General features: G+C 32.9%; 3 protein-coding genes and 1 pseudogene across 4 annotated transcripts; 2 read left to right on the forward strand and 2 right to left on the reverse strand.

The window, feature by feature from the left end:
* LOC110425977 (LEAF RUST 10 DISEASE-RESISTANCE LOCUS RECEPTOR-LIKE PROTEIN KINASE-like 2.5) overlaps positions 1-1,948 on the forward strand; it is an 8,113-nt pseudogene extending 6,165 nt beyond the window's left edge.
* Positions 1,949-6,637: 4,689 nt separating this feature from the next.
* Positions 6,638-9,685, forward strand: LOC110425973 (LEAF RUST 10 DISEASE-RESISTANCE LOCUS RECEPTOR-LIKE PROTEIN KINASE-like 2.8). The gene is made up of 3 exons (XM_021441062.2): positions 6,638-7,485; positions 8,073-8,114; positions 8,222-9,685. The coding sequence occupies exons 1-3, from the start codon at positions 6,774-6,776 to the stop codon at positions 9,388-9,390; spliced, it is 1,923 nt and encodes a 640-aa protein (XP_021296737.1). The 5' UTR covers positions 6,638-6,773; the 3' UTR covers positions 9,391-9,685.
* A 2,119-nt stretch (positions 9,686-11,804) lies between these two features.
* CRS1 (maize chloroplast splicing factor-like protein) lies at positions 11,805-17,420 on the reverse strand. Of its 2 annotated transcripts, none has more exons than XM_089785194.1 (9): positions 16,693-17,396; positions 15,501-16,032; positions 15,010-15,140; positions 14,209-14,559; positions 13,832-13,988; positions 13,367-13,659; positions 13,187-13,246; positions 12,920-13,044; positions 11,805-12,842 (listed from the first exon to the last, which is right to left on the reverse strand). In XM_089785194.1, exons 1-8 carry the CDS (start codon positions 17,272-17,274, stop codon positions 13,003-13,005), a joined length of 2,148 nt encoding a protein of 715 aa, XP_089641320.1. In that variant the 5' UTR covers positions 17,275-17,396; the 3' UTR covers positions 11,805-12,842; positions 12,920-13,002. The 2 variants fall into 2 exon arrangements, with proteins under 2 accessions (XP_089641320.1, XP_021296455.2); XM_021440780.2 differs by having other exon boundaries at positions 11,900-12,826; positions 16,693-17,420.
* Positions 17,421-18,504: 1,084 nt separating this feature from the next.
* Positions 18,505-23,097, reverse strand: LOC110425933 (delta(7)-sterol-C5(6)-desaturase-like). Its single transcript, XM_021441017.2, has 4 exons — positions 22,956-23,097; positions 22,567-22,790; positions 21,359-21,664; positions 18,505-19,159 (listed from the first exon to the last, which is right to left on the reverse strand). Exons 2-4 carry the CDS (start codon positions 22,784-22,786, stop codon positions 18,864-18,866), a joined length of 822 nt encoding a protein of 273 aa, XP_021296692.1. The 5' UTR covers positions 22,787-22,790; positions 22,956-23,097; the 3' UTR covers positions 18,505-18,863.
* Between the last annotated feature and the right edge of the window lie 1,064 nt (positions 23,098-24,161).

Genomic DNA, 24,161 nt, shown 5'->3' on the forward strand with positions numbered 1-24,161 from the left:
GCAGCGGTAATGTTCCAGAGATCACAATCATGTCAGTAACTTACCAAGTCCTTAGAGTCTGTCATGCAATAACATAAAACAACACGGCAAGCAATCCATAAAATGCCAAACACCAGCATATGTAGGGGTTCCTTAGAGTCTGTCATGCAATCTCAACTTCAACACTTTAGAGGGCTGGGGGAAAACCAAATACACACGATCATCTTGTCTAAAAAATAATAGCGAATGGAGTATGTAAAATAGTTGCACTATAGAGGCCTAAAGTTTATAATTGGGCTTGAAAAGTCCAATTTAGCATTTTATAATTTTGACCCAACAACTGATATATAATTCTTTTAACACCATTTTTAAAATTTTTAAAAAATAAAATAATTGTGAAATTATTGTTATTATTAAAACATGTGTTCTATGTTTTATGGATACCTCTAATAGAAATTGTAATACATTCGGAATGCTTAGGATTGCCATTGGCCCATGAGATAATTCCAGTTTATGATAGTAAACATAGGGCAAACAAGTGGCAGGTAAAAACAAATGAATTCACTTGTAGGATGTTTCGTATTTAGCCCTTGATTAACAAAATTTTTTGGGCCAAGTTTTGAATAGCAAATTTAAATAGTAGTTTTTTTTCTTTGTTCTTTAGTCATTCATATTTCAGCCTGACGGGTTTTGACTGTTGCAGTTGAAAAAAAAATCAATGTCAGCCTTATAACAGGTATTATTTGGCAATATCATTAACATATTGCATTGTTTCTTGAAATATTAGTATTACGAAAAAGAAGTTGAGCAATCTCTTGCTTTATCTTTAGGCCTTGGAGTAGCTGGTGCGATTATAGCTGGCATACTTCTAGGCATGGGATTTTTATGCCTCAAACAATGGAAGAAAAATTTAGTGCATCTCAGACTACCGACGAACCATAATGGAAGCATTGAGGCATTCATTAAGAAGTACGGTTGTCTTGCTCCAAAGCGATATTCATACATAGATATCAAGAAAATGACAAATAAATTCAAGGATAAACTAGGTCAAGGAGGATATGGCCGTGTATACAAAGGAAAATTGTCAGATGGTTGTCTTGTGGCGGTGAAAGTCCTAAGTGAATCAAAGGGGAATGGTGAGGAATTTATGAATGAAGTGGCTAGCATTAGTAGAACTTCTCATGTCAATATAGTGACTCTACTAGGCTTTTGTTATGAGAGATCGAAGAGGGCTCTAGTCTACGAATTCATGCCCTATGGATCGTTGGATAAATTCATTTATAATCAAGGACCTATGAATCAACCTCGTCAATTAGAGTGGAAGGCTTTGTATGACATTGCACTTGGCATTGCTAGAGGACTAGAATACTTGCATCAAGGTTGTAACACAAGGATCTTGCACTTTGACATAAAACCTCACAATATCCTTTTAGATGAGAGCTTTTGTCCCAAGATCTCTGATTTTGGTTTGTCTAAATTATGTGAAAGAAAGGATAGTATTATTTCCATGATAGGTGCTAGAGGAACAGCTGGATATATTGCTCCCGAAGTATTTTGTCGAAACTTTGGAGGAGTTTCTCACAAATCTGATGTCTACAGTTATGGAATGATGGTCCTTGAAATGGTTGGAGGAAGGAAAAATATCGATGTCGAAGTGTCCCAAACCAGTGAAATATATTTTCCCTCATGGGTTTATAAGCATCTTGATCAGGCTATAGATTTGAGTCTTGATGGAGTAACAGGTGAAGAGGAAGAAGAAATAACAAGGAAGTTGATTGTAGTGAGCCTTTGGTGCATTCAAACCATTCCATCGGATCGGCCATCAATGAGCAAGGTGCTAGAAATGTTGACAAGAAGTCTTCAATCGTTAGCAATTCCACCTAGACCTTTTGTAACTTCTCCTGTATGATTCCCTAATGCTTCTTCCTCAACGTCGTCGTTGATGTTGGCTTAGTTTGGCATTGCATCTTTAATCGAAAATTGTAGTGAAAATTTTATAATTGAAACATTATGGTCCAAGATCAATTACAACGAATTATCATGATGAAAACTTATGATTTTACGTCTAAATGTTGGACATTATAATGGTAAAAGAGTTGCGAGTTGCGACAAGATAAAAATGTGTTAAAAGCGCATGTCCATAAGATAAAATGGCACAAGTTCATATAAGAAAATAATTAAAATTCGAATAATGATATACTTTAATTTTGTTTTGTATAAAATTACATTCAATTAGGAAAAACTTTATACTTAAATACACATATACATAAATTTGCTTGAATTAAAAGTTCTTTTCCAAAGATATGCTTTCATTTGACTTTGTTAATTTTTGTCATTGTAAAAAATTTTTCAATATAAGGTACTATACTCCTTTTATTGTATTTTTTTTCCATATTTTCTTCTTTGGATGTTTCAAATCTATGTTTTTTTTTTTTACATAATGCTCAAATAAATTCCTAAATTATTTTAAAAAATTTAAATTTTTTTTATTTTTTTATTACTTTTAATCAAATCTCAATACTTTTATTTTGAATCAAATAAGCCCTTATAATTAATAATTGATTAATAATTTTTACACAGTTCAAATTTATTTTTCCTGATTTTTGTTACTTTTTGACATTAAAACTTATGGAACGTCACATTATAAAAAATTTAAAATCATATATATTATATTATATGATATTATATTATATTATATTACAAGGTACGAGATTACCAGATAAGGAATGTTAATGTGGATGCCTATGTGGACAACCTATTTTATCATAGAATAATCCATAAATTTATGTTATTTATCAAATAAATCCAATTCAATACATTATTTAAATATCAATGCCTTTTAAAGTCCTTCAAAAATTATTCTCTTTTTTTTTTTGTGGTTTGTTTAAGAAAATCTATCCAATTATGTTATCCATTATTCTAAATGACGGCATATATCTCTCCTATAAACTGAATATTTCATACCAAAAAGCATCATTAAAAAGTAAATTCTAATAAACATAAATTTTTTTTTTCAGTTTTCAACTATCCTTTTAGAGGTATATTACTTTTGTGATTTTACTGTTTATTTACTTCTATTTTTTTATAAGCCATAAAATATTTCATTGACGAAATGGGGTTAGATGAATTAGAAAACAAAGTTAAACTCTTATACAGCCACCTTTTACAAAATCTGCCCGAAGGAGCCCTCAACAAAATGAAAACTCACCGCGTACGATACTAAAAACATAGCTCAAAAAATTGGCACGGTCTAAAAGCATTCTTAAGGGATCAACAGAAGCATTTCACAAGGGTCAAAGAGGGCTCAGCAAGGCCACACAAAGCAATAACCACAACTAAGACTATAGCCAGCATCCTAGAACAGAAAATTCCAATGTAAATCAAGGGTAGTAGTCTATTTAACCACCCAACATTCCCAGAAAATTCCAACGCAACAAGTACCTTAACAGATAAGGTATAGTCGGCCCTCTCACTTCAGCTAGTCTGCTGTTATTGCTCATATCCATGCCATGAAGAGCTCGTCCTTGTCCACCCATTCTTTTGCAAGGATACCTGCGCAACCATTGGCCTCTTTTGTAGATATTTGTGAATTGTATCGCATCAATCAACTCCCTAATGTTCATCCATCGATTGAAATATCCTCCACTAATTTCAAGGTCTCCTCATTGGGTTTAGAACCAACTAGTTGCCTCCTTTGAATCCGACTCCACTAGTAAGACTTTCTTCGCTACCCACTTCCATTTACAAAAAAAATTTCCAGGGCAACCTTAATCATTAACTTTATTTTCCTTGTTTATTATTAGCTTGAGAAGAACTCGGCAAATAACTAAATTTAAAAAAAAATAAAAAGAGAAGACAAAAAATAGTGGGACATATGTTGAATGTAAAATGGAACACTACCTAACAAAAGGAAAATTCTAAGTCTAGTATTCCATAAAAAACAAAAAATAATTTATGCCTAGACTATTAGACATGAAATTGATGAATCAAGGATGCAGATAAGTGTTCAAGAGAAATATAGATACATGATTATAAAGCCAGGATACTCGACAGTGAAGACGGAAGACAAACAAGGGACTCAAAGTGCACCGTTTTAATAAGGCTTTGCATAGTCTTAAAATAGCGTACAAAACTCACCATTTCACTTGTATTTAAAAATTAGTCAGCTCATGATTATTAGTTAGTTAAGAAGATAACTTTGCTCTTTCCTGTTAAACTTACCTGTATATATATATATATACACACCTTGATGTAAGGTTTTTACCTTAATGAGAAATATTCTGATATTTGTCCCGTACATAGGCACACTCTTCTCCGTTTCTAACATAAACAAACAAAGCCTTCAGAATTAGGTAATAATATGGTTTATGTCTTCCTGGCATGTTTGATTTACAAATTGCAATAGAAGGGAAATTAAGTAGTTATTATGTAGGAATATAAAAAGATAGAGATAAATTAGAATCAATATATCTAGTTTGGTTCATATAATGAAATTATCATTTTGATTAGCAAAAATGATTTTAAAATAATAAAGAAATAAGTTATAAAATAACAAAAAAAATCTTTTATTATAATCTAATAAAATTTTTGAAATTTTGAAACTCATCATATTTTGAAAATATGGTATTATTAAATTAAAATTTGATAACAATTTAATACGTTATCATTAAAATAGAATTAATATAGTATTAAAATATTAATTAATCAGTATTAAAATAATAATATTTTAATATTAAAATATTATTATGATTTTTTTATTTTTTTCCCTATTTTATTTTCTCTTTTTTCTCTTTTAATATATATATATATATATATATATATATATATATATATAAAATTTGAAAGATACCTTCATCTCTTGCTCTACTTTTGCTAGGACATGTTGGGCTGTTAGTATTTTAGATGGAAGCGGGGGCATTGGAACAAGCTGTGAACAATTTGGAGAATATGTCTAGACAAGTTTATTTTCTTAGCCTTTTCCTTTTTGGTCTAAATTGTCTTTGCGTTATGACGCGTTTAACACGTGGTGGCCTTCTCCTTGCTGGTAGGGGAATTTGTTTGCCATTATCATCCCTTGTCGACAACTAGTCAAAAAGTAATAATAAGAGTGGCCGCTGCAGCCAAAGCAGCTCTAAGGATGTTCATATCTGGAAGAATTTGCAACTAGCAGTTCTATAACTTCAATTCTCAAATTTTTGCAAAGCCTTGAGTGCATCCATATTAACATTGAATTTTGTATGGTATCATTGATTTTTTTTATTGTTTTTAAATATTAATATTGTTATCCTATAATATTAATTAATATACATAACTTTTTTTAAGAACAAACTTTACAATTAAACAACCGATAGTAAAAATTCGTTAATAGAATTTAGAAAAATAAAGAAAATTTAAAAGTTAATAATATAAATAATTTTAGAAGACATCAATTCTATCGATCCATCCATTCTTACTATGGTTGCCTCCTTAAGGTACTAATAAAATTATATATTATTTACCGTTAGAGTACTTTAATTATTGTGTTTGTTAAATAGAATAGTTATTTTATTTTAATATGCGCATCATTTTCAGTCATTTAAGGAAAATGTAATAAATTTCATTAATAAAGGAATTTTTTTTATTATAATAAGTAACTTGGATTAGCTAGGTTGGGTACGCAATAAAAAAAATCTTCAAATGTTTCAATTTTTATTATCTACAACAAAAAATTTTTAAAAAAAAATCCAGAAAAACAATCTAGCGGCAAAAGGTCGGAACAGTGCTAGTTTTTTATTAAAATATTAGTAAATTAATAAATTAATATTAAAATATTAATATAATATAATATAATATTTTTCCTATATTTTTATTTTTATTTTTTTACTTTATTTCCATTTCTCTAATTTAGTGTCAATCACTGGAGATGTCACCAGCCTAATGAAACGTTTGCACTAGCGCTTCTTGCTTTAGATGTTAAATTCTTATACGCACTTTTTAAAACTATTGTATATGGGATTTGATTTTCTATTATCCTTCTCTTTCTACTATATTTGCTTTGGTGATTAATAAAAAATTGTTGAAAATAAAACATTGTTCAAATTTTTTTAATCAAGGATTCGGCTTTCATCCCTTCAAATAATAATAAATAACTTTACAATTGAATAAAATTTTTAAATATAAATTTTTAAATTCGTGAACTATAAGATTTAAAATTTATTACAAAATGAGTGATTTGATTTTGTATAATCCTTCTTTTATAGTAAATTTTTTCATTTTTACATCCATATATTTAATTTATTAATAAATATATATAACCTTCTTACTTAAAAAATTAAATTCAATTTCATCTTTATGTTAAAAAAATAACTTTTACACTTTTTTTGCTATGATAAGTAATACATAAACTTCGAAACAAAATAAAGTAGAAGTGAAAGACAAGATAAATTTTTTTATATATATAAGTAGAAAAAGAGAGATTAGAATTTTATTTTTTAAATAAAAAAATTATATATTAATTAATAAATTAAATACTTAAATATAAAGACAAAACAAACTTTGTTTGTGATAACATGACAGGATTCAAATTTGACTTTGTCAAAGAAAATACATACGTCTACTTTTTAAGTCAATGCTATGATGGGCTCAACAACTAAAATAAAAAGATCTTGGGAAAATTACTTGAACTCCTGGCTGACTATCATTCCTAAAATATCCATCATCTCAATTATTCCTGTCAATGCAAAGAATTTATTGATATATCAAAGCGCTACAAACAGCAGGTAGCATACGGGTTGAATCCGGAGGAAAACAGAGACATGAGCGCGTCTGCTATGCATCATCTCCATATTACAGTAGCTTTTCTGTTTGTTCTTCTAGTCACAATCTTTTTGTCCATCCAAGCTCCGGTATGCTTGGGCAGCGACTATGAGAAATTTGCAGGATGCAACAAAACTTTTCATTGTGGGATCATCGAAAATATCAGTTATCCTTTCCGGCAACGAGGTAGCCCAGAGTATTGTGGTCAGCCTGGATTTGAGTTAATTTGCGAGGATGGTAAACCCATGATTACAATCATGTCGCAAAGTTACCAAATACTTGAGTTCAATATGTCTCTTCGAGCTCTCACTGTTGCTCGAACTGATTATTTGTATAGTCTTTGTCCGAAGCACCTTGTCAACACCTCTTTGGGTCCTGGCCCTTTCCACTCTGCTTGGAATAACAAGCAAATAATACTTTATTATGGTTGTCGTTCCTCCATGGCAAATCAGTCTACGGAGCTTTCTGATCGTCAGTTTCATTGTACCATGAATGGAACTGATGTGGTAGGCTACTTTGCGATCCCGTCTGCCCTAGGCAACCTTTCAGCTACAGTGAATGATGCCTTGGCATCATGTCGTAGCAGTGTTATTGTTCCAGCATTTGCTTCGGTGGTTCAGTACTTGGAGTACAATTCAAATTCAACAAATCTGAACGTTGCCCTTGCTAATGGCTTTGGACTAGAGTGGAGGATTGCAAATGATTCCCCAGGTACCAAATCAACTATCTTGATTACTATGTATAGCAGTAAGTGTTTGGGGTCTTCTGGTTTTTGTTGTTTTAGGCGTGATGTTGGTAGCAGACCCATCCTGGGTTTCTGCTTTATGATCATTTGTTTGATCATTGCTTGGCTATGCCGAGGCCTTGTATCATCTTACATGATACTTTATGAATATGAGAGTATTTTGATTGAGAAAAAAAAATCAACTATCTTGATTATTTGTTTGCTAGTATTCTGCTTTACGGACTCCTTTAAAGCACATATTGTTTTGCTTAATTTCAGAAGAAGGGGATTCGAATATAACTTTTTGAGTAGGGGATATAGGACCTTTGATTTAAATACTCAAGTGAAACACTTGAAATACAGTAACTAATGACTTGAGAAAAAAAACTCTTTCAATTTGGAACCTCAAAGACAACATGTCGATTATTAGTGTTTAAATTGAGTCAAGGTTAAAGACAATCATTTTACCGTATAAGCAGGCCTTTGCTTAGCTTAACGATTGTTCCATGGAACATTGCTGTTTTGCCTTACCTTTATTTTCTTTGCTTTTCTCCCTTTTCTTTTTTGATTACAGGGTCATCAGATGGCATTAATTTAAAGCTTAAATTAATCATAGGTACTACACTAGACTCCTTTGATAAAGATTTGTGTTTTATATCCATTTGGAAGAGTGAATAGCAACTAATATTTCTAATTAAGTTGACTCACCATTCTCTGAAATAGGTTTGGCAGTGGCTGCAGCTACTATTATTGTAGCTAGTGTTGTGGTGGTTACCTTCAGGCTTAAGAAAGTATCGTTGTCAAGGGGAATGTTCATGAACTTCAATCAAGGAAAAAGGAATGACAGGGAAAGGATTGAGGCATTCATTTTGCAGTATGGTTCTGATCTTACTCCAAAACGATATTCTTATGCAGACATCATGAAAATAACCAAGTCATTCAAAGACGAACTGGGTCAAGGGGGATTTGGTGCAGTATATAAAGGTAAATTACCCGATGGCCGTCTTGTTGCAGTGAAAGTCCTAAGGGAATCCAAGGGGGATGGAGAGGAATTCATTAATGAAGTGGCTAGCATTAGTAGAACTTCCCATGTCAATATAGTGCCGTTTCTGGGTTTTTGTTATGAGGGCTCAATGAGAGCTCTAATCTATGAATTCATGCCCAATGGGTCTTTAGATAAGTTCATTTGCCATCAAGGATTGCCACGCGAAATCCATCACCTAGAGCTGAAAACATTGTATGACATTGCAATTGGCATTGCTAGAGGGCTGGAATACTTACATGGAGGTTGCAACACAAGGATTTTACACTTTGACATAAAACCTCACAACATTCTTCTGGATGAAAACTTTTGTCCAAAAATTTCTGATTTTGGTCTTGCTAAATTATGTGAGCTGAAGCAGAGTATGCTTTCCATGATCAGTACTAGAGGAACCATCGGATATATTGCTCCGGAGTTTTTATGCCGAAGCTTTGGAAGGGTTTCCCACAAGTCTGATGTTTATAGCTATGGGATGATGATCCTTGAAATGTTTGGGGAAAAGAAAAATGCTCATATCGAAGGGTCTCAGGCTAGTGAAATGAACTTTCCTTCACAGATTTACGAGCACCTTGAACAGGGAGCTGATTTGAATCGTAAAGGGATCACAGTAGAAGATGAAGAAATAACAAGAAAGATGATTATAGTGAGCTTGTGGTGCGTTCAAACTAATCCATCTGATCGACCATCAATGACTAAGGTCCTAGAGATGTTACAAGGAAGCATTCAATCCTTAGAAACGCCACCAAGACCTTTCCTGTATTCTCCTGAAAGATCTCCCGAGAACTTATCCACAACAACTTTATTTTCACAAACTTTTGTCATGGACAACAGTGAATCAGAGTTCTTCTAGTGTAAGAAATAAATGACTTCATCGCAGCTATTGAACTTGTCAAACCATAGTCAGTCGTAAGTTCATGGTTATATATCTGGTTCAGTCTCCAATCGGCTACTCCGCTCATGATGCTGAATACTCAGTAGTCCTATTCGAAAATATTAGATAACCTCCTTAGATTAACTTGGACATTTCAAGAATTAACTCATCTCAAAATTCCAAGATTAACAAGATATCATTGTCAACAAAAACAGAACAACTTGGCATACATATCAACACTGTTCAGGAAACCATCACTCACATAGGAGCACATTCGTGTGTATATATTTATATATATTGATAAGCCAATAAATTTTATTCATATTATCTTACGAGATGAGCAAACTTTCTCCCTTCTAGATGAGGAGAGATTTTCTTCTCATTATTGCCTTCAATATGTTGTAACACCACACTACTACCCTTGTTACAAACCAAACCCGTCTGCCATAAAACACTCACCTCCCTAACCAAAACAAGAACCCTACCAGCACCTGTACAGAAGACATTGACCTACACCGCCAATCCAAATCTACCCATAGTATAAGCCTTACACCTATTTACACCTTATATCCCTCCACAGAAAGAGATAGTCACAAATCAACATGGCATGAAGCACCTCCAACTGTGATGAAACCGTTGAAGCCAATCGTCTGCTCCGAGGATAGATTTAGAAATTTTCTAAATAGTGTTATAACCGAAATAATAATAATAATTACAATTTTTTTTTCAAGATAAAATTTAGTGAAAGAGTGTTTAAATCAAATTCAACATGACTTCATTCAGAAGATTGTTGACAGTAGAATTACCTTGGTCTTACCCAAGACCTAAGTAGATAATTTCTTATATTTTAAAATATCTTTTCATGAACTATATATCCAAAACCTATTCAAATAACTACTAATTACTCATTAGTATTAACTAAAATATTAGAATTAAATAAAATATGATCTTGTATAGTAAATTATCAAGTTCAACAATTAAGAATTTAACAAATTTCTATTCATTTATAAAAACTAAATATAAGTATCCACAAACCACATAAAGTTTAATACAAAAATTAAATAATCAAACAATATATCCACAAAATAAATTTAAAAAAAAACTCATAACTTCAAGATATTATTTGACATGTAATATTATTTTCTATTAGTTAGATTATAATTATGAACTCAAACTATCGAATTAATATAAAAATATTTAGACATGATGTATTTGAAATTTTAATTTTGATTAAAAATTATTTACGATTGAAACTTAAATTAGTTATTTTGAAAGAGTGAAAAACGTATACAGCTAATGATTGAGAAAAGTATGTCTTGAATTTTTGAATAAGGAAAGTACATTAAGTTTTGATTTTTTTTAATAAAATCTTAAATTATAAAATTTTTTTTTATCTTTTTATATAGTATTTAAATATTAATATATAAATGAATTTTTGATAAATTTACTTTAACTGGGAGCTTTTTGATCCTACTCTTTATAAATTTTTTATTTAAAAGCTTTAACCCCACACCTTATAAAATAAAAAAAAAATTAATGAATTCGATAATATATTGACTATATAAAACTTTAAATTAATAGTGTAACAAGTAAATTCTCTATAAGGTAGGTCCACGCTTGGTCTGCTCCAATTTTGTCTCGAATCATATTCATGCAACACATAAGATCGATCCCATCACCCCTCCCTTTGCAAGGCGGTCCACACACCCATTGTACTCATCCAAAGCAATCTTAAATCAATTAATTCCACTAAATTAAAGTTTCTCTCCCCTTTTGGTCTTTGGATAGGGTACTCTCAGTAAACAATGTCATGCCAACTTTGAATGCACCACAGTGCCTTCCTGCTTTAACTACAATACAACTTCTTGCATTAAATGCATCTCAATCCTCTATTTAGTAAATGGCCGTCTTGTTACGAAACTCTTTATCTTCTTAACATCCTCTAATTCAACTATTTCGACCCTCATTGCATTTTTAAACCCCCCTGTCAATTCTCATCATAAATTACTAAAACACACACCTCCACTAATATCCTTTTATTATTATCATTAAACCACAAATTATCAAAGCACACCTGTCCGTAAATACCCCTTTATTATTCCCATTAAACCCTGACACCTATTGAGTCAAACTAATCATAGCATTTAATTCCATGAATAATTCATATCAAACCATGCCATGCAAAATCACTCATTAATATCCCAAATTTTAACCACGCAATCCGACGCACCTCTAATTCAGAAAATCTACACTTATCCATTGACATCTCTTTAAAATTTTAAAATGACCCTTACGCTTGTGAATCACCTCAAAACCCAAACAAATTCAACCTTCATTGCACTTACCACCAAGCCTCACAGCTCCTAAATCATGTTTTCATTCCCATTCATTGTGCCGGACACTAACAACGGGCTCCCATCAAGCAATCCTGGTTTACAGTTCCAAAATGTCTTTACAGCTCATCTTGAAAACCATAAAAGAAATTAATGTAGATAACAACTAAGAACCTCTTGAGCAAGGAAATGGAACTCACAATAATCCCAGAATAGTTAAAACCACACATGATTATATAAAACCCAATACCACAGACAAAATAAAACCAAACAAAATTGACTGCAAATGAAAAAAAAAAAATTAATCTACAACAATTTTTAACCAAAATACTTAGAAGTTAAAGCATTGCCTAAATTAACATCCCTTCAGGTTGGTAATTTTCATAAAAAAGTACAAGATAAAACTGAAGACTTTTTCTGCTTTTCTCCTACTTTTTTTCTTTTCTTTTTGAGCTTAAAGACTAAACATTTTGAGGAGTGTACAACTCTCAACCTTTTAACGAAAATAAATAATTTTAACGAAAATAAATAAGGTAAAATACCTCTAGTTTTTTAAATTTTGATCAAAATTATTTTAAAAATTCATTAATTTTCAAAATGAACACTCTGTTCCAAACATCTAAATGACATTAATATTAAAATGTCTAAAATGCTTTTTATCTTTTTTCTATTATTAGACTAAACAATTACAGTTGCACCAGATGATGACTCCTTAGTGACTTCAGGCCAGTAAGAAAAATTCAATTGGTTGGACGACCTTTTGAGAATAAGGTGTAACACCATTGAGAAGTACATGGCCTCTATTCAAGGCTTGACCAGTCCTGTCTTGAATTCGGATATTGTGCTGTATCATCACAGTAAGTTGTTGCCACATTTTTCCAGTGTAGCATCTTAAGCTTAAACTGTCTGAACCAATACTTGCAAGAAAGTAGCATGCAATATTGTCTGAATGTCCCATTGATGGGCTGTCAAAAGCTTGGCTAACTTGCCACATGTTCATAAGGTGATGCACACAGGGATCAAACCAGCTTGTACTTCAAGCACGTGCAACCATCTCATCTAGAAGTCTTTCTTCATTTTCCCTGTATGCATATTAAACTTGAATCAAGCCCTAAAGTTAGAATATTACATAATTCAAAACTTTCAATATGCAAGAGACCGGAGAGGCTGTTTACAGTAATACTCCATGATGATTGGCTAGAGAAGAAATTTCCACAGGATTTCACAATTCGTAGAACATCAGTTTGTCAGTAGCTTGTCACCTTTGCGGGGTACCAACTCTTCTATCCTTTAGCTCCACCTAAAGATTAAGCACATCAGTTTAAGAAGTAAACAAGAAAGATGGATAGGCTTTTCTTCTGTGGAGTTTACTATGAGGTATCACATGCTATTTTGAGAAGATGTAGGTGTATGAATAATGAGAAGAAAACACTTATTCTTACCAGTTTGAGTTTCAAATCCAGGACAGCCTGCCGTCGTTGATATGCAAAAAACTTCAATGACTGATAACCCAGAAAAAGGAAAGTCAGGCTTAAGTCTAGGAACACACAACGAACAGAGAAATAAAAATTTTCTATGAAAGGATAAGAGCAGTAAAGTCGTTTCAGAAAAAAAGAGCTTACTCCAATTCTCTGCAATTCAATAGACCGCCGTAATGCTTCCCTCTTAGTTAAAAGGTTGTTGGTCATTAGCTTCAAAGGGCGTTGATAATTTTTTCCTCGGTAGATGATTAGAGCATGACCTTCCTTTAGCTTCTCGACTGAAACCAAGATCCCACCACTCTCTGCTACAAGCAATTTTGCAGTGTAAATGACTCGTGCAAACACTCTCTGCATTGTAATTACCTTGACAACTTCTCTATGCTTCCAGTGTTGATGCACTCCTTCTATGACGCCATTAAAGACCCCACGCCTACCTGAACCATATTTAAACAAAAACAAAATCAAGAGAGAGAAATTTACACCGGACCAAGAATGATGAATTTAGAGGAAAAAAAATCAGCAAAAAAGCTATCTAAAATTTTAAAACCAATAGAATCAAAAGAGAAAGAAGAATCAATTGCAACTAGAAAGCAGTCTTTCCCTCACCAAGCACTAAGAAACTATTGAGCTTCAATCCTATCTTCCGCAAGCATTCTCTCTCCTCTTCAGTAATGATTTCCAGATCCACATCCTGCTCAGCTGGTTGCCATGAAGAATTCAACTTCACTAGCTCTTTAGCTGACTTCTCTATCTTTATGTTCAGCTGCAAAGTGAAATAAGATTGTGTCAGGAAAAAGCCTTCCAAATAATACAATATGATGTTAAGCATGAAAGAAACAAGTTTAAACAGGTGAAAATGGAATAGGAGTTTTAAGGATTGAGAAAGTGCTTGGCTGGCCCCATAAATTAGTCCACCATTGCACTGCAAGAAAGCAAGAATAAAAAGAGAGAGAGAGAGAGAGAGAGAGAGAAAGGGATCTTACAATTGACAGCTTGCGTTCTTGGTTTCTCAATTCCCTCTCTAAGTTTTCCTTTTGAGCTTCCAATTGAAGTTCAAGTTCACTACTTTCTTTTTTCAGGTCTCCATATCTGGTCTGGATATCCTCAAATTCTGATAAAGTTCCTACAGTGCTTGTCTTTGACAAAGGTTCATCGGCAACCTGAAAGGTTTCAGCCACTTTCACTCGAGCACCTTCTTCATTAAGTTGGCATCTTCTGAGCGCCATTTCTCTCTCCACAACCAAATTAGCAACTCCTTGAGGAAGGAAGTCTTTCCCCCTATAAAGTATTATTAGGAACTTATTGCGTACTAACAGAACTCCTCCTGTGAGATTCTGCATGGTCAGATATATTAGTCCTGGTAAATTTAGATATTTAGTTGTTCATAATCATAAATGACAAGCATAAATACGTATGCATGTGATGCAGGAAGGCATATACCAGATTTCAGGGTATGACAGCTACCCTTTTATCCTTGCAAAAGCCTTGGTTCAAATGAAGTCATAAAGTCATCTAGACGGGTTTTTTTGTGATCAAATTGTTATAGTAATGTCATCACAGCCACTGCACTTGATAATATCACAGATTCAATCATCAAGGATCACAAAATGTTATGCTCAAATCAAAAGATTTTCATGTCAGGCTAACTAAGAGCTTTATCATATTGTTTCACACATACAGGACACTTGTACAAGTGAGATGCAACTTAGTGATGGCATAAACAGAGCAAACTTCAGTGCACCATGATCGTATGTACCAAAAACTCAAAAGAATTACAGACCTACCTTGAGCTCGTACGCCATTTGCTCATTGTCAGTATTCTGAATTCCCCACTTTATAGCAATCTTTGCTATGAGACTTTTTTCCCACAATTTTAAAATAGCAGCAGCCAATCCTTGAAGGTTCCTATTCTTCCCTGCAGCAAGAAGAAGAAACCAGAATTAAGAACTCTGAAAAATGCAAACATGTGAAACACAAAGCCACAAAGCATAGTCTAGTGTATCTATTTTTATGAAAGATTCAAAACATCAAAATTGTTGATGAGTTAATTCTCATGTATAATACAGATTTACCCTCAAAATAATTTTCAGTAATTACAGAGGCAAATCTTTCTCCAGATAGACTAGATTGTTTTCCCTTTCCCTATTGTCTATGGTAGTTAATTAAATCGTAAGAATACTACATGCATATGCCATATGTCTATAGCATTGCACAAATGTACATGTAAATAAATATGTGAGCTCTAGCAATAAGTTTATAATAGACGTGGTAGTACCAAGAGCAAAATGAAAAGGTAAAGGATGAGCAAGCTTCCTCAAATACTTCAACTCGTCATCTGTCAATTTTGGTCTAGTGTTCGGTGGAGAAAGCCTTAATGGAGGCCTAAATCCAGGAACCACTTCTGGAAGCAAGTCTGCATCAATTGGTAATGGCTTTCTCATCCACCAGTCAATAAACCGGGGTCCTAAACCATTCAATAATCTATCTGTTTCCCTCTCATAAAATGATCCAATTACTGGTTGGTTATTTTCATCTTCTTTCATAAAGATGTTGATTGGCATTGACTCCTTTTCTCTGTCTTCTCTATACAAACTACTCTGAAGAGTACTTCTATTAAATTTTTCTTGAGACATATTAATATTACTGCTTGATGTAAGGTGACTGAACGTTGATGAAGATATTTCTTGACCATCAGCACATCTAGGATATTTCATTGAAGAAATTTTTGAAGTCAACCCATGACTACATCCTCTGTAAACGACAAGAGCATCTTTCTTGCTCCATACAACCAAGCCCCTGGTCTTCATCTGTTATAAAATGATTTAGCTATCAGAAACTTTCATAAAACTAAATCCAGGATGTGTTGATTTATCTATGTTTGAAACCCAACAAACTATGATCTTAAACTCAATATTTCAAACCAGTGATTATTATAATCATTAAAAATCACATGAAAATTAATATTGTTTGCAAATGAATTCTATAAAATCAAGAGAGAAAATGTTACTGTAAGATACCCTTTCATATAAGAATACTCTCCCTCTAGCACACACATTCTCCTACCAAGTATAGGGGCATTTTTTAAGGGAACAGAACAGTGTACTTAATTCTTAGCATGTTCTAAATATGAATTGAATCAAATTGAATTCTATAGTTTAATACATAAAGGGGAAAATATGATAATTCCTTCTGGCCAAAAGAAATAAATAAATGAGAATTCTTAACAAAATTCTAATCTGAAATCATTTGTGTAAATAAATTTATTCATAAATAAATTCTTTTCTAGAATTGGTTTGCAAATCAAAATGCATTCTGTTTTCATTTGGGTCCAAACAGAATGGAACAATCCCAAAATTATAAAAGATATGATCAACAACTAACACCCTCGAAACTTGTCACACAGAACCAAAAACTACCAATAAAACGAAGAAATCTCCAAAAGAAAACAAAATGCAAAAGAAAAATACCTCAATAATTTCTCTTGCTCTATCCATATTTCTACACAAAGGGACACCAAATTTTACCATTACAAGCTCATTTTTCCTCCAAGCCAACTTTATCTCATCAACAACTGCCTTAGTTACACCAAGTTTCATCACCTTAACCCATTTCCTCATCCTCATAGCCTTCCTTCTCAACCTCTCGAGCAAATCCTTATCAAGACTAATCTCAGCCTGAGTCAAAAGTTTTTCCTTTTTCATCCTCCTAAACACAACTTTCTCCTCTTCTCTCAACCAAGGCATTTTCCCATCAAATCTTTTCACTTCCCCATCACTTCCAAATTCCTCCAACCAATTCCCTACCTCAAATTCTTCACGAATCCGAATCTGGGTATCTTCCAAAACTTCATGTCCTTGTAGCATTTCCACGTTTCTAATGATCTTTTTCATCAATTTCTTCCCTCTGACTCCACTTTCTTTTCCAAACAATGCCTTGTCAGGTGCCTCGGCCTTGCTGTTTGAGCTCTTTTTGGTGGTGGCTTTTGAAGGGTTTAACACTTCATGGGGTTGGAGAAGGAGAGGACCCTTCATCCATGGAGCTGTTGGCATCTTAATGGGGCCATTATCGGGGTCCTTTGAGACTGAGAATTTTGAATTTTTGTTAAAAGAGCGATTTTCTTTGTGAGTTTTGGAGGGGTATTGGCTCGAGTTCAAGGAAGAGAGAAAGGAATGGGAGAAATGAAGACAGTGGCAAGCATGAGTGGTGAACTGGTGATAGAAAGCAAGCAGCGGAACATGGACAGTCGGGTACCTTGTTTCGTTGGTTCTGTTTTTATAGCTTTTGATTATTTGTGAGGGCAAAAAACAAAAATCATATGAGATATGATATATTTTCTATATTTGAACTCTAAGATTCATTTATTTATAAAAGTAGAATTATGAATAAATCCGGTCACATCATATATGTCATGCCCACATTTTATTAAGATATGTTTAAATTCAGCTTCACTCATTTATTTATATAATATTTTACTTTAATATATAAAAATTATTCTTATATTAATAATTTAATTTTTTAAAAAAATTAAAATTAAATAAATAAATAAATAAATATATTATTTGATATAAAATAATCATCTAGTGTTTTTCCGGTATTGGCTTAAAAATGCAAAGGTCTGGCCGTGTAGGCATAGCTCATCCAACCTCATCGCAATAGCTATAAGAACAAAACGATCATTCTATCTCTTAAGCCTTTTATTAAATTCCATTAGTAATATCCATATACATAGATGGAAAATATTTTTCTTTTCTATCTTCAAATAAATATACATATTTATTTTAGTAACTGTTTTATATTTAAATAGATAAATTTTCAATTGTAAAGGTTGTTATATTTACTTAACTCTATAAAATTATAGTACATTTTTTATTTATTAAAAATAATATTCCTAAAACAAAAAAAAAATTCAATTTATTTGATATCATTAAATTATTACTATTTTTATAAATGTTAATCTATATACATGTGTCTTTAGCAAATCGAAACAGTCTTGAAATATTTGCAAAATATCCATTAAGAATCACTTAGGCAATTTAGGCATGCAAAGGGAGGCACAAATTTTTCGAAATAAATCAACATTAAAATCACTTTTATCCTTGGATAGCCCATGTTTTCGTTCTCTTATCAAAATATAAATTTAAATAAGAGTACAATTTTTCTAAACTCCATAAACGGGTTTATAAACGGGTTTATATAATTGACGTATGTCCATTCAAGTAAATACTTGTGGCTTTCTTAAATTTTTCTTTTCTTAGTTAAATGTAGTAAGAGATGCAACATGGAGGAAAGATACATGTATAAAGCACAGTTTTGTTGGTTAACATATCTCCAATTAGGAGAAAAGTATTCCACTTAGACAGCGCCCAACAAATTGTGCAAAAATTTATTACCCTGACCATCTAGGCTGCAGGGGCTTAGGACTAGTAACACAGAGGGAGATCAAGGCTTCCCTAAACACTGAGCTAGCTTATGCAGTACCAACTTTCTAGACAAGGACGGTTTAAAACTATGACCAACACAATGTACACTCAAGGACCACAAATATTAGAAGCAATCAACATGCATACCTAACCCGAAAATCAAAAAGAAAAATTTTCAAGACACAAACCGGGAATTGTCAAGATGAGCACGAATACAACTACATCACCTTCTTGCCTTCATCGTCAACAGGGTCACGTAGGGTTCCAAGCATCCAATCCATCCATATGGTGTAATGACCATAATTATGGCGATATGTAGTGTGGTGAATGGTGTGGTAGCCAGCACCCATTACAGGCCACAGGTTGGCATGGATGCAATCATGAATGTTTGCTGTCCAGATGGCCTCAAGGAATAAGAGTCCAATATGAGATGTAAAATGGGTTGGCACAATAAAGAGTGCTATAACATGAGGTACCGCCTGCAGTATTCCATCCAGAGGATGAAAAGCCAAACCTGAATAAGACATTGTTTTCAGCCATAGTTCATTTCATGAGAGACAAAAATCCAAATAGAATTTTCAGCACGAGGGTATATCATGAAAATAATTTCTAATCTGTTAGCCAAAGTTTGCCTTCTAATTGTCAATACAAGAGAAAAATCTTCTATTTGGAACAATATTTAGTTTGCAACACTAAATAAATTCAGTTCAAATGAAAGAAACCGGCATGCCATCAATGCAGCTATCACCTCGTCACTTCAGTCCATCAAAATCAAATAAAAAATAAATGGAAAACAAGGAAAGATGCTGAAATGCATTCTTAGAAGAAAGCACCTAAATAGAAGTGGAGTGAAAGGACCAGGCTCCTATTTAGAGAAGGTAATTATAATTGTAAGATTTGTACTATTATTACTAACTCAGATCATATTTCAGTGAACAATGCATTGATTGGTCTATCTCATTGATGAGCATACAATCGTTTTCAACCTCAGAGTAAGATAGTTTCAGATGTAGATTAAAATTTATTCGATTGAGGGTTTCAGGAACAGCAAAAGAGCCCTAAAATTGTTTAGTACTTTTTCAATTTTTTTAAACTTTTCAAACTTTTGCATGCTAGCTTTTAAGGAAAGAAAGGCAGCACTTGGGGAAAAAATGGAAGGCCAATGGCCACTCAAGGGTACACCAAAAGAGCAGCTACACGGCCACTCAAAGGTACATCATAAGAGAACCTTCACTATAAGAAGGCCAAAGAATTGAATCAGGTCAGAAAAAGCTCCAGGAGATCACATGCATGATGTACTACTCTTTATATATATGCTAAAAATGCAACCAAGTATTATCTGCACCAAGACTACCTCACACGTTCGATAGAAAGCTATTAATTAGTACAGGGGTTAGTGTAACATCATCACTAGAAGCAGTTTATTGGACTACACAATATCGATAGGCAAACCTCATAATGAAGGTAGTTGACAGATTCAATTGCATTCCCTTTCAACACTAAGAGATGAAGTTGATGACAGATTTATATCTCAAAGATGTATGCAGTCGACACTGACATGGATTAATTATAAATTTGACATCAACAATATAGCAGCAAAAGAGACATTAAACTAAATCATCGAATTACAATATTTTACTATGCAACTATGATTCTGAGATCCACAGCTTCCACAGATTTTGGCACAGTATGCAATCCCAGAGGAACAAACAAGCACATGACACTTCACCTACACTAATTCATATATCTTTAAGCTTAAGACACTCAACCCAGTCAAAATTCTTGACTAATGGTTAAATATGCTTGGAAACCATCCCAAGCATGTAACCTGTTCTTCTATAAAAGAATAATGTTAATTCTGTTCAATCCCTTAGTCTAGTCAATCATTTAAGAAGCTGAAGACTCAAATATCTTAATGTGTGCAAGCTAGTGTACGCTTCACCTGCCCAAGCTGGTGCCAGGCAGCAGCATTAGTTTCAACATGAAAAATACAGTGCAAAGAAAATTAAGAATCTCATATGCAAGATGAGATTCACCTTGGTAAACTTTATCTCAAATTCAAGGCCTTTTTCGCATATAAAATCTAGAATCTAATATGGTCACATCATCAAAAAGTATGAGATCCCCAAAAAACTGACTGCCCAAAGCTGGTCAATTGTGGATCGTCTCTAACTTAAACTTGTTAAGTATTCTGTTATTTATGTATGTATCTATTAATCCATAGGTCCGTGATTTGATATAAAAAAAAACCACTAGCGTCCTGCTTTTTGTCAAAGCAGGATTATAAAAAAATCACTATGTAATGTCAAATCAGTCCTACGTTTACTCCAACATGCCTAAACTATTTTATGTTTAATCTGTTAAATGAGCAAGTATTTTGAAAGCTTTCACCAAGAAGAGCTTTTTCACCTTGAAAATCATTTCATATGAACGAGAGGACCCAAGCTGACCTAACATTTTTCTTTCAAGTTTGCAATAGAAACAAAAATATTAATGAGATCTGTAAGTTAAAATGCACACCATTCAGGTAGAGGATTGAAACCTTTTTTTTTTTTTTTTTTTGGGGGGAGGAGAGGGGAGAGGAGGGTGGGTGTGGGTGTGTGTGTGTGGAGGGCACAGATATGAATAGCTTATCAAACAAACCCAGAATAAGTTCAACTTCATCTGTGACAACATAAACCATGGAAACTAGAGTGCGTAGATAAGAACTTACCAGCAAATGGAGAAAGAGTATTCTGCTTGTTGTAGATGTGATGGGTTGCATGAAGATACTTGTATAAAGGTTTTATGTCATGCAACTCTCTATGCATCCAGTAGATCCCAAACTCCACCACCACAAGATAAATAGATAAATATATTACATAGGGAAGCCAACCAACCTCACTTATTGTAGCAAAACATTTTGTCCAGCCATTTTCAACCATGTATTCAGAAAGAGTTGGAAGAGCACAGTACCAAGGCATTGCCTTCATAGCAACATATATTTGCAATAGCATCGCTTTATTTGTAGGGATGGCATCTGCATTAAGGGCATTCAAGACATCGACAAAGGAGCCATCTTAGCTAAAGTAGAAAATTCTCATCAGAAAAAAAAGAAAAGTTGATAATTACAAGTAGGCTTAGAGTTGTTAGGCACTTCATAGCTTGTGATTGTTTTAACCATAGCAGATAAGATGAGAAACAAGTACTAGGGGAACTAAAAAGGGAAGCAAAGACAATGTAAGGATAAATTTTGGTCCAAGTTCAATCAAAATTAAAAAGAAAATAATGGTTAAAGGCTAACAATCATTACATTTCACTGGGAAAATATTTGAATTAAGAGAAATAATATGCACCGATTAAATATTATCAGTTGACTTCTTTTTATAACATAAAGCACTGAGAAATGATCATAATGCATTCTATCCATATATTTTATCAGTGACTGAATTCCAATCACAGATTCAAAACTAAGGATTACTGTTATAAAATCAAACATGCACCCTTTTTGACTTCATCTCACCACAGATTCAAAATGAGAAATGTTACAGCAAGATCAGAAAATGTTCATAAAAAAAAAAAAATCCTTTTGCAAAAGGAGAACCTAAATTCTACACTAAACTAGATTCACATCAAAGTCAAGTCAATCATAAAATTTGCAGCACAGCAAGTAAAATAAATTAAATTAACTAAAAATATTCCAGTTTCACAAATGCGCTCCCAGATTCAAAACAATCCCAACAAACAAAAACTAAAATCAAAGCAAATTTAAGCTCAACTAAACTTAATAAAAAACAATGAAACTTGAAACTAAACAAACAATCAAAAACAAAACAAACCCAGATTCAAAATCAAAATAAAAACAAAAACCCAGTTTTCGTACATCTCTAAACTTATCAAAGAAAAAAATAAGAACCCGTAATTTTAATAAAAAAAAAGTACCTTTGGGAACATAAACATTGCGTTTCAAGTAGTAAATATAGAAGCACCAAAGGAAACCGGAGACGAAGTAAAGCAAAGTCCCAGCACTGTAGTTACGCAGCCAAGTTTGCAAGAAATGCGGGAGTGGTTCCCACAGCTTGGTAGGCAAAAGGTTTCCCAACACAATGCTGTTGTAAAAAGTGGTCTCATCCAGGAACTGCTGCAAATACTCCTCTCCCATTGGTCTGTCACGGTAATGACCCGGCGATGATCAGTCACCGGAGCAACAGATTGAACAGGAATGATATCAAAGAAAAGACAAGACACTCGTATTTCTATATTTTTAGACCAAAAAAAAAAGTTGTTGGTTTTAAGATTTCAATGAGGTTGTGTCAGAGGCAGCGGAATACCAGAAGCCAAACACAGGCTTTGAAGAACGAGGAGAGAATATCTTCAAACCGCTTTATATTTTGATGTTTTTAGTACCGGAATTCATCACGGCCCACGTGACCACTTCGTAATTAATCTACATTCCCAGCACTGCCAAATCGATTAAATACTAAAACATTTTAAAAATAAAATTGAAATATTTTGAATTTCAAATTATTTATAATATATTTTTTAAAATATTAATTTTATATAATATTTTTCAAAAATATATTATCAAAATTAAATTTCTTTAACTAAAAAAATTAAACACTATAATAATATGAGACAGGAAGAATATTTTATATTCGAACTCAACTCAGAAAATATAATTGATTTGTTCAAGCTTGAATAGATTATAACGAATTTAAGTAAACAAGTTTAAGCTTGTTTAGGCTTAGAAGTTAGCAAGCCACGTGTACACAGTGGAGATGCGTTCATGGTGCGTTGGGTCAAATTAGGATTAGGTTGAACTTATAAAGCTTTAATTTTGGCCAGGCTTGAGTTTGGACTCATCCATTTATTTATGGTATTAAAATAATAAATAATAAACATTATTTTTTATATTTTAAATATTGTTAAATTTAAAATTAAAAAATAAATATATTTTATATTAAAACAATAATCTAAACAAATCAGGTGAGATTCATGCCCAAATAATTCTCAAAATAATAATGAAGAATTTAGGAGGTCCACTATGCCAGACATCAGAGGGGACTTTGACACCAATAATTGAAGAAGGCCGGCAAGTGTTTTGGAAGCTCATACAAGTCAGTTTAGTTTCACCCAGACATTTCACTAATAATTGAAGAGGAAAGAATTCAAGAAAAATGTTGTTAGCCTTCCCAGAATTTTGAAAAAGATAAAAAGTTTCTTTTTTTCATGGTAAGATTAGAGGTTTATTAGCAATAAGATTAATAGAAGAACCAATGTGACTAGTGGTCAAACCTGCACTATCTGCAACAGTGTTTTTATCTGGTCCTCTATATTTTGTCCAAGGGAATAAATTGTTCAGGTTTGTAGTGACATGATCTGAGACTCCTGAATCAATAACCCAATTTTGATCTGCATGAGACTGGGTTGCTGTGATAAGATTGGTAATTAGCTCCTAAGTAAACTGATCTATTGAGGTCTGCATGTCTTTGTCGTGTGACATGGTTTCCCACAAAGTTGGCACACTGATTTGAAAG

The sequence above is a fragment of the Theobroma umbraticum genome, unplaced genomic scaffold (assembly GCF_002168275.2).
Source record: "Theobroma umbraticum cultivar Fairchild unplaced genomic scaffold, ASM216827v3 scaffold_12.1, whole genome shotgun sequence".
NCBI lineage: Eukaryota > Viridiplantae > Streptophyta > Magnoliopsida > Malvales > Malvaceae > Theobroma > Theobroma umbraticum.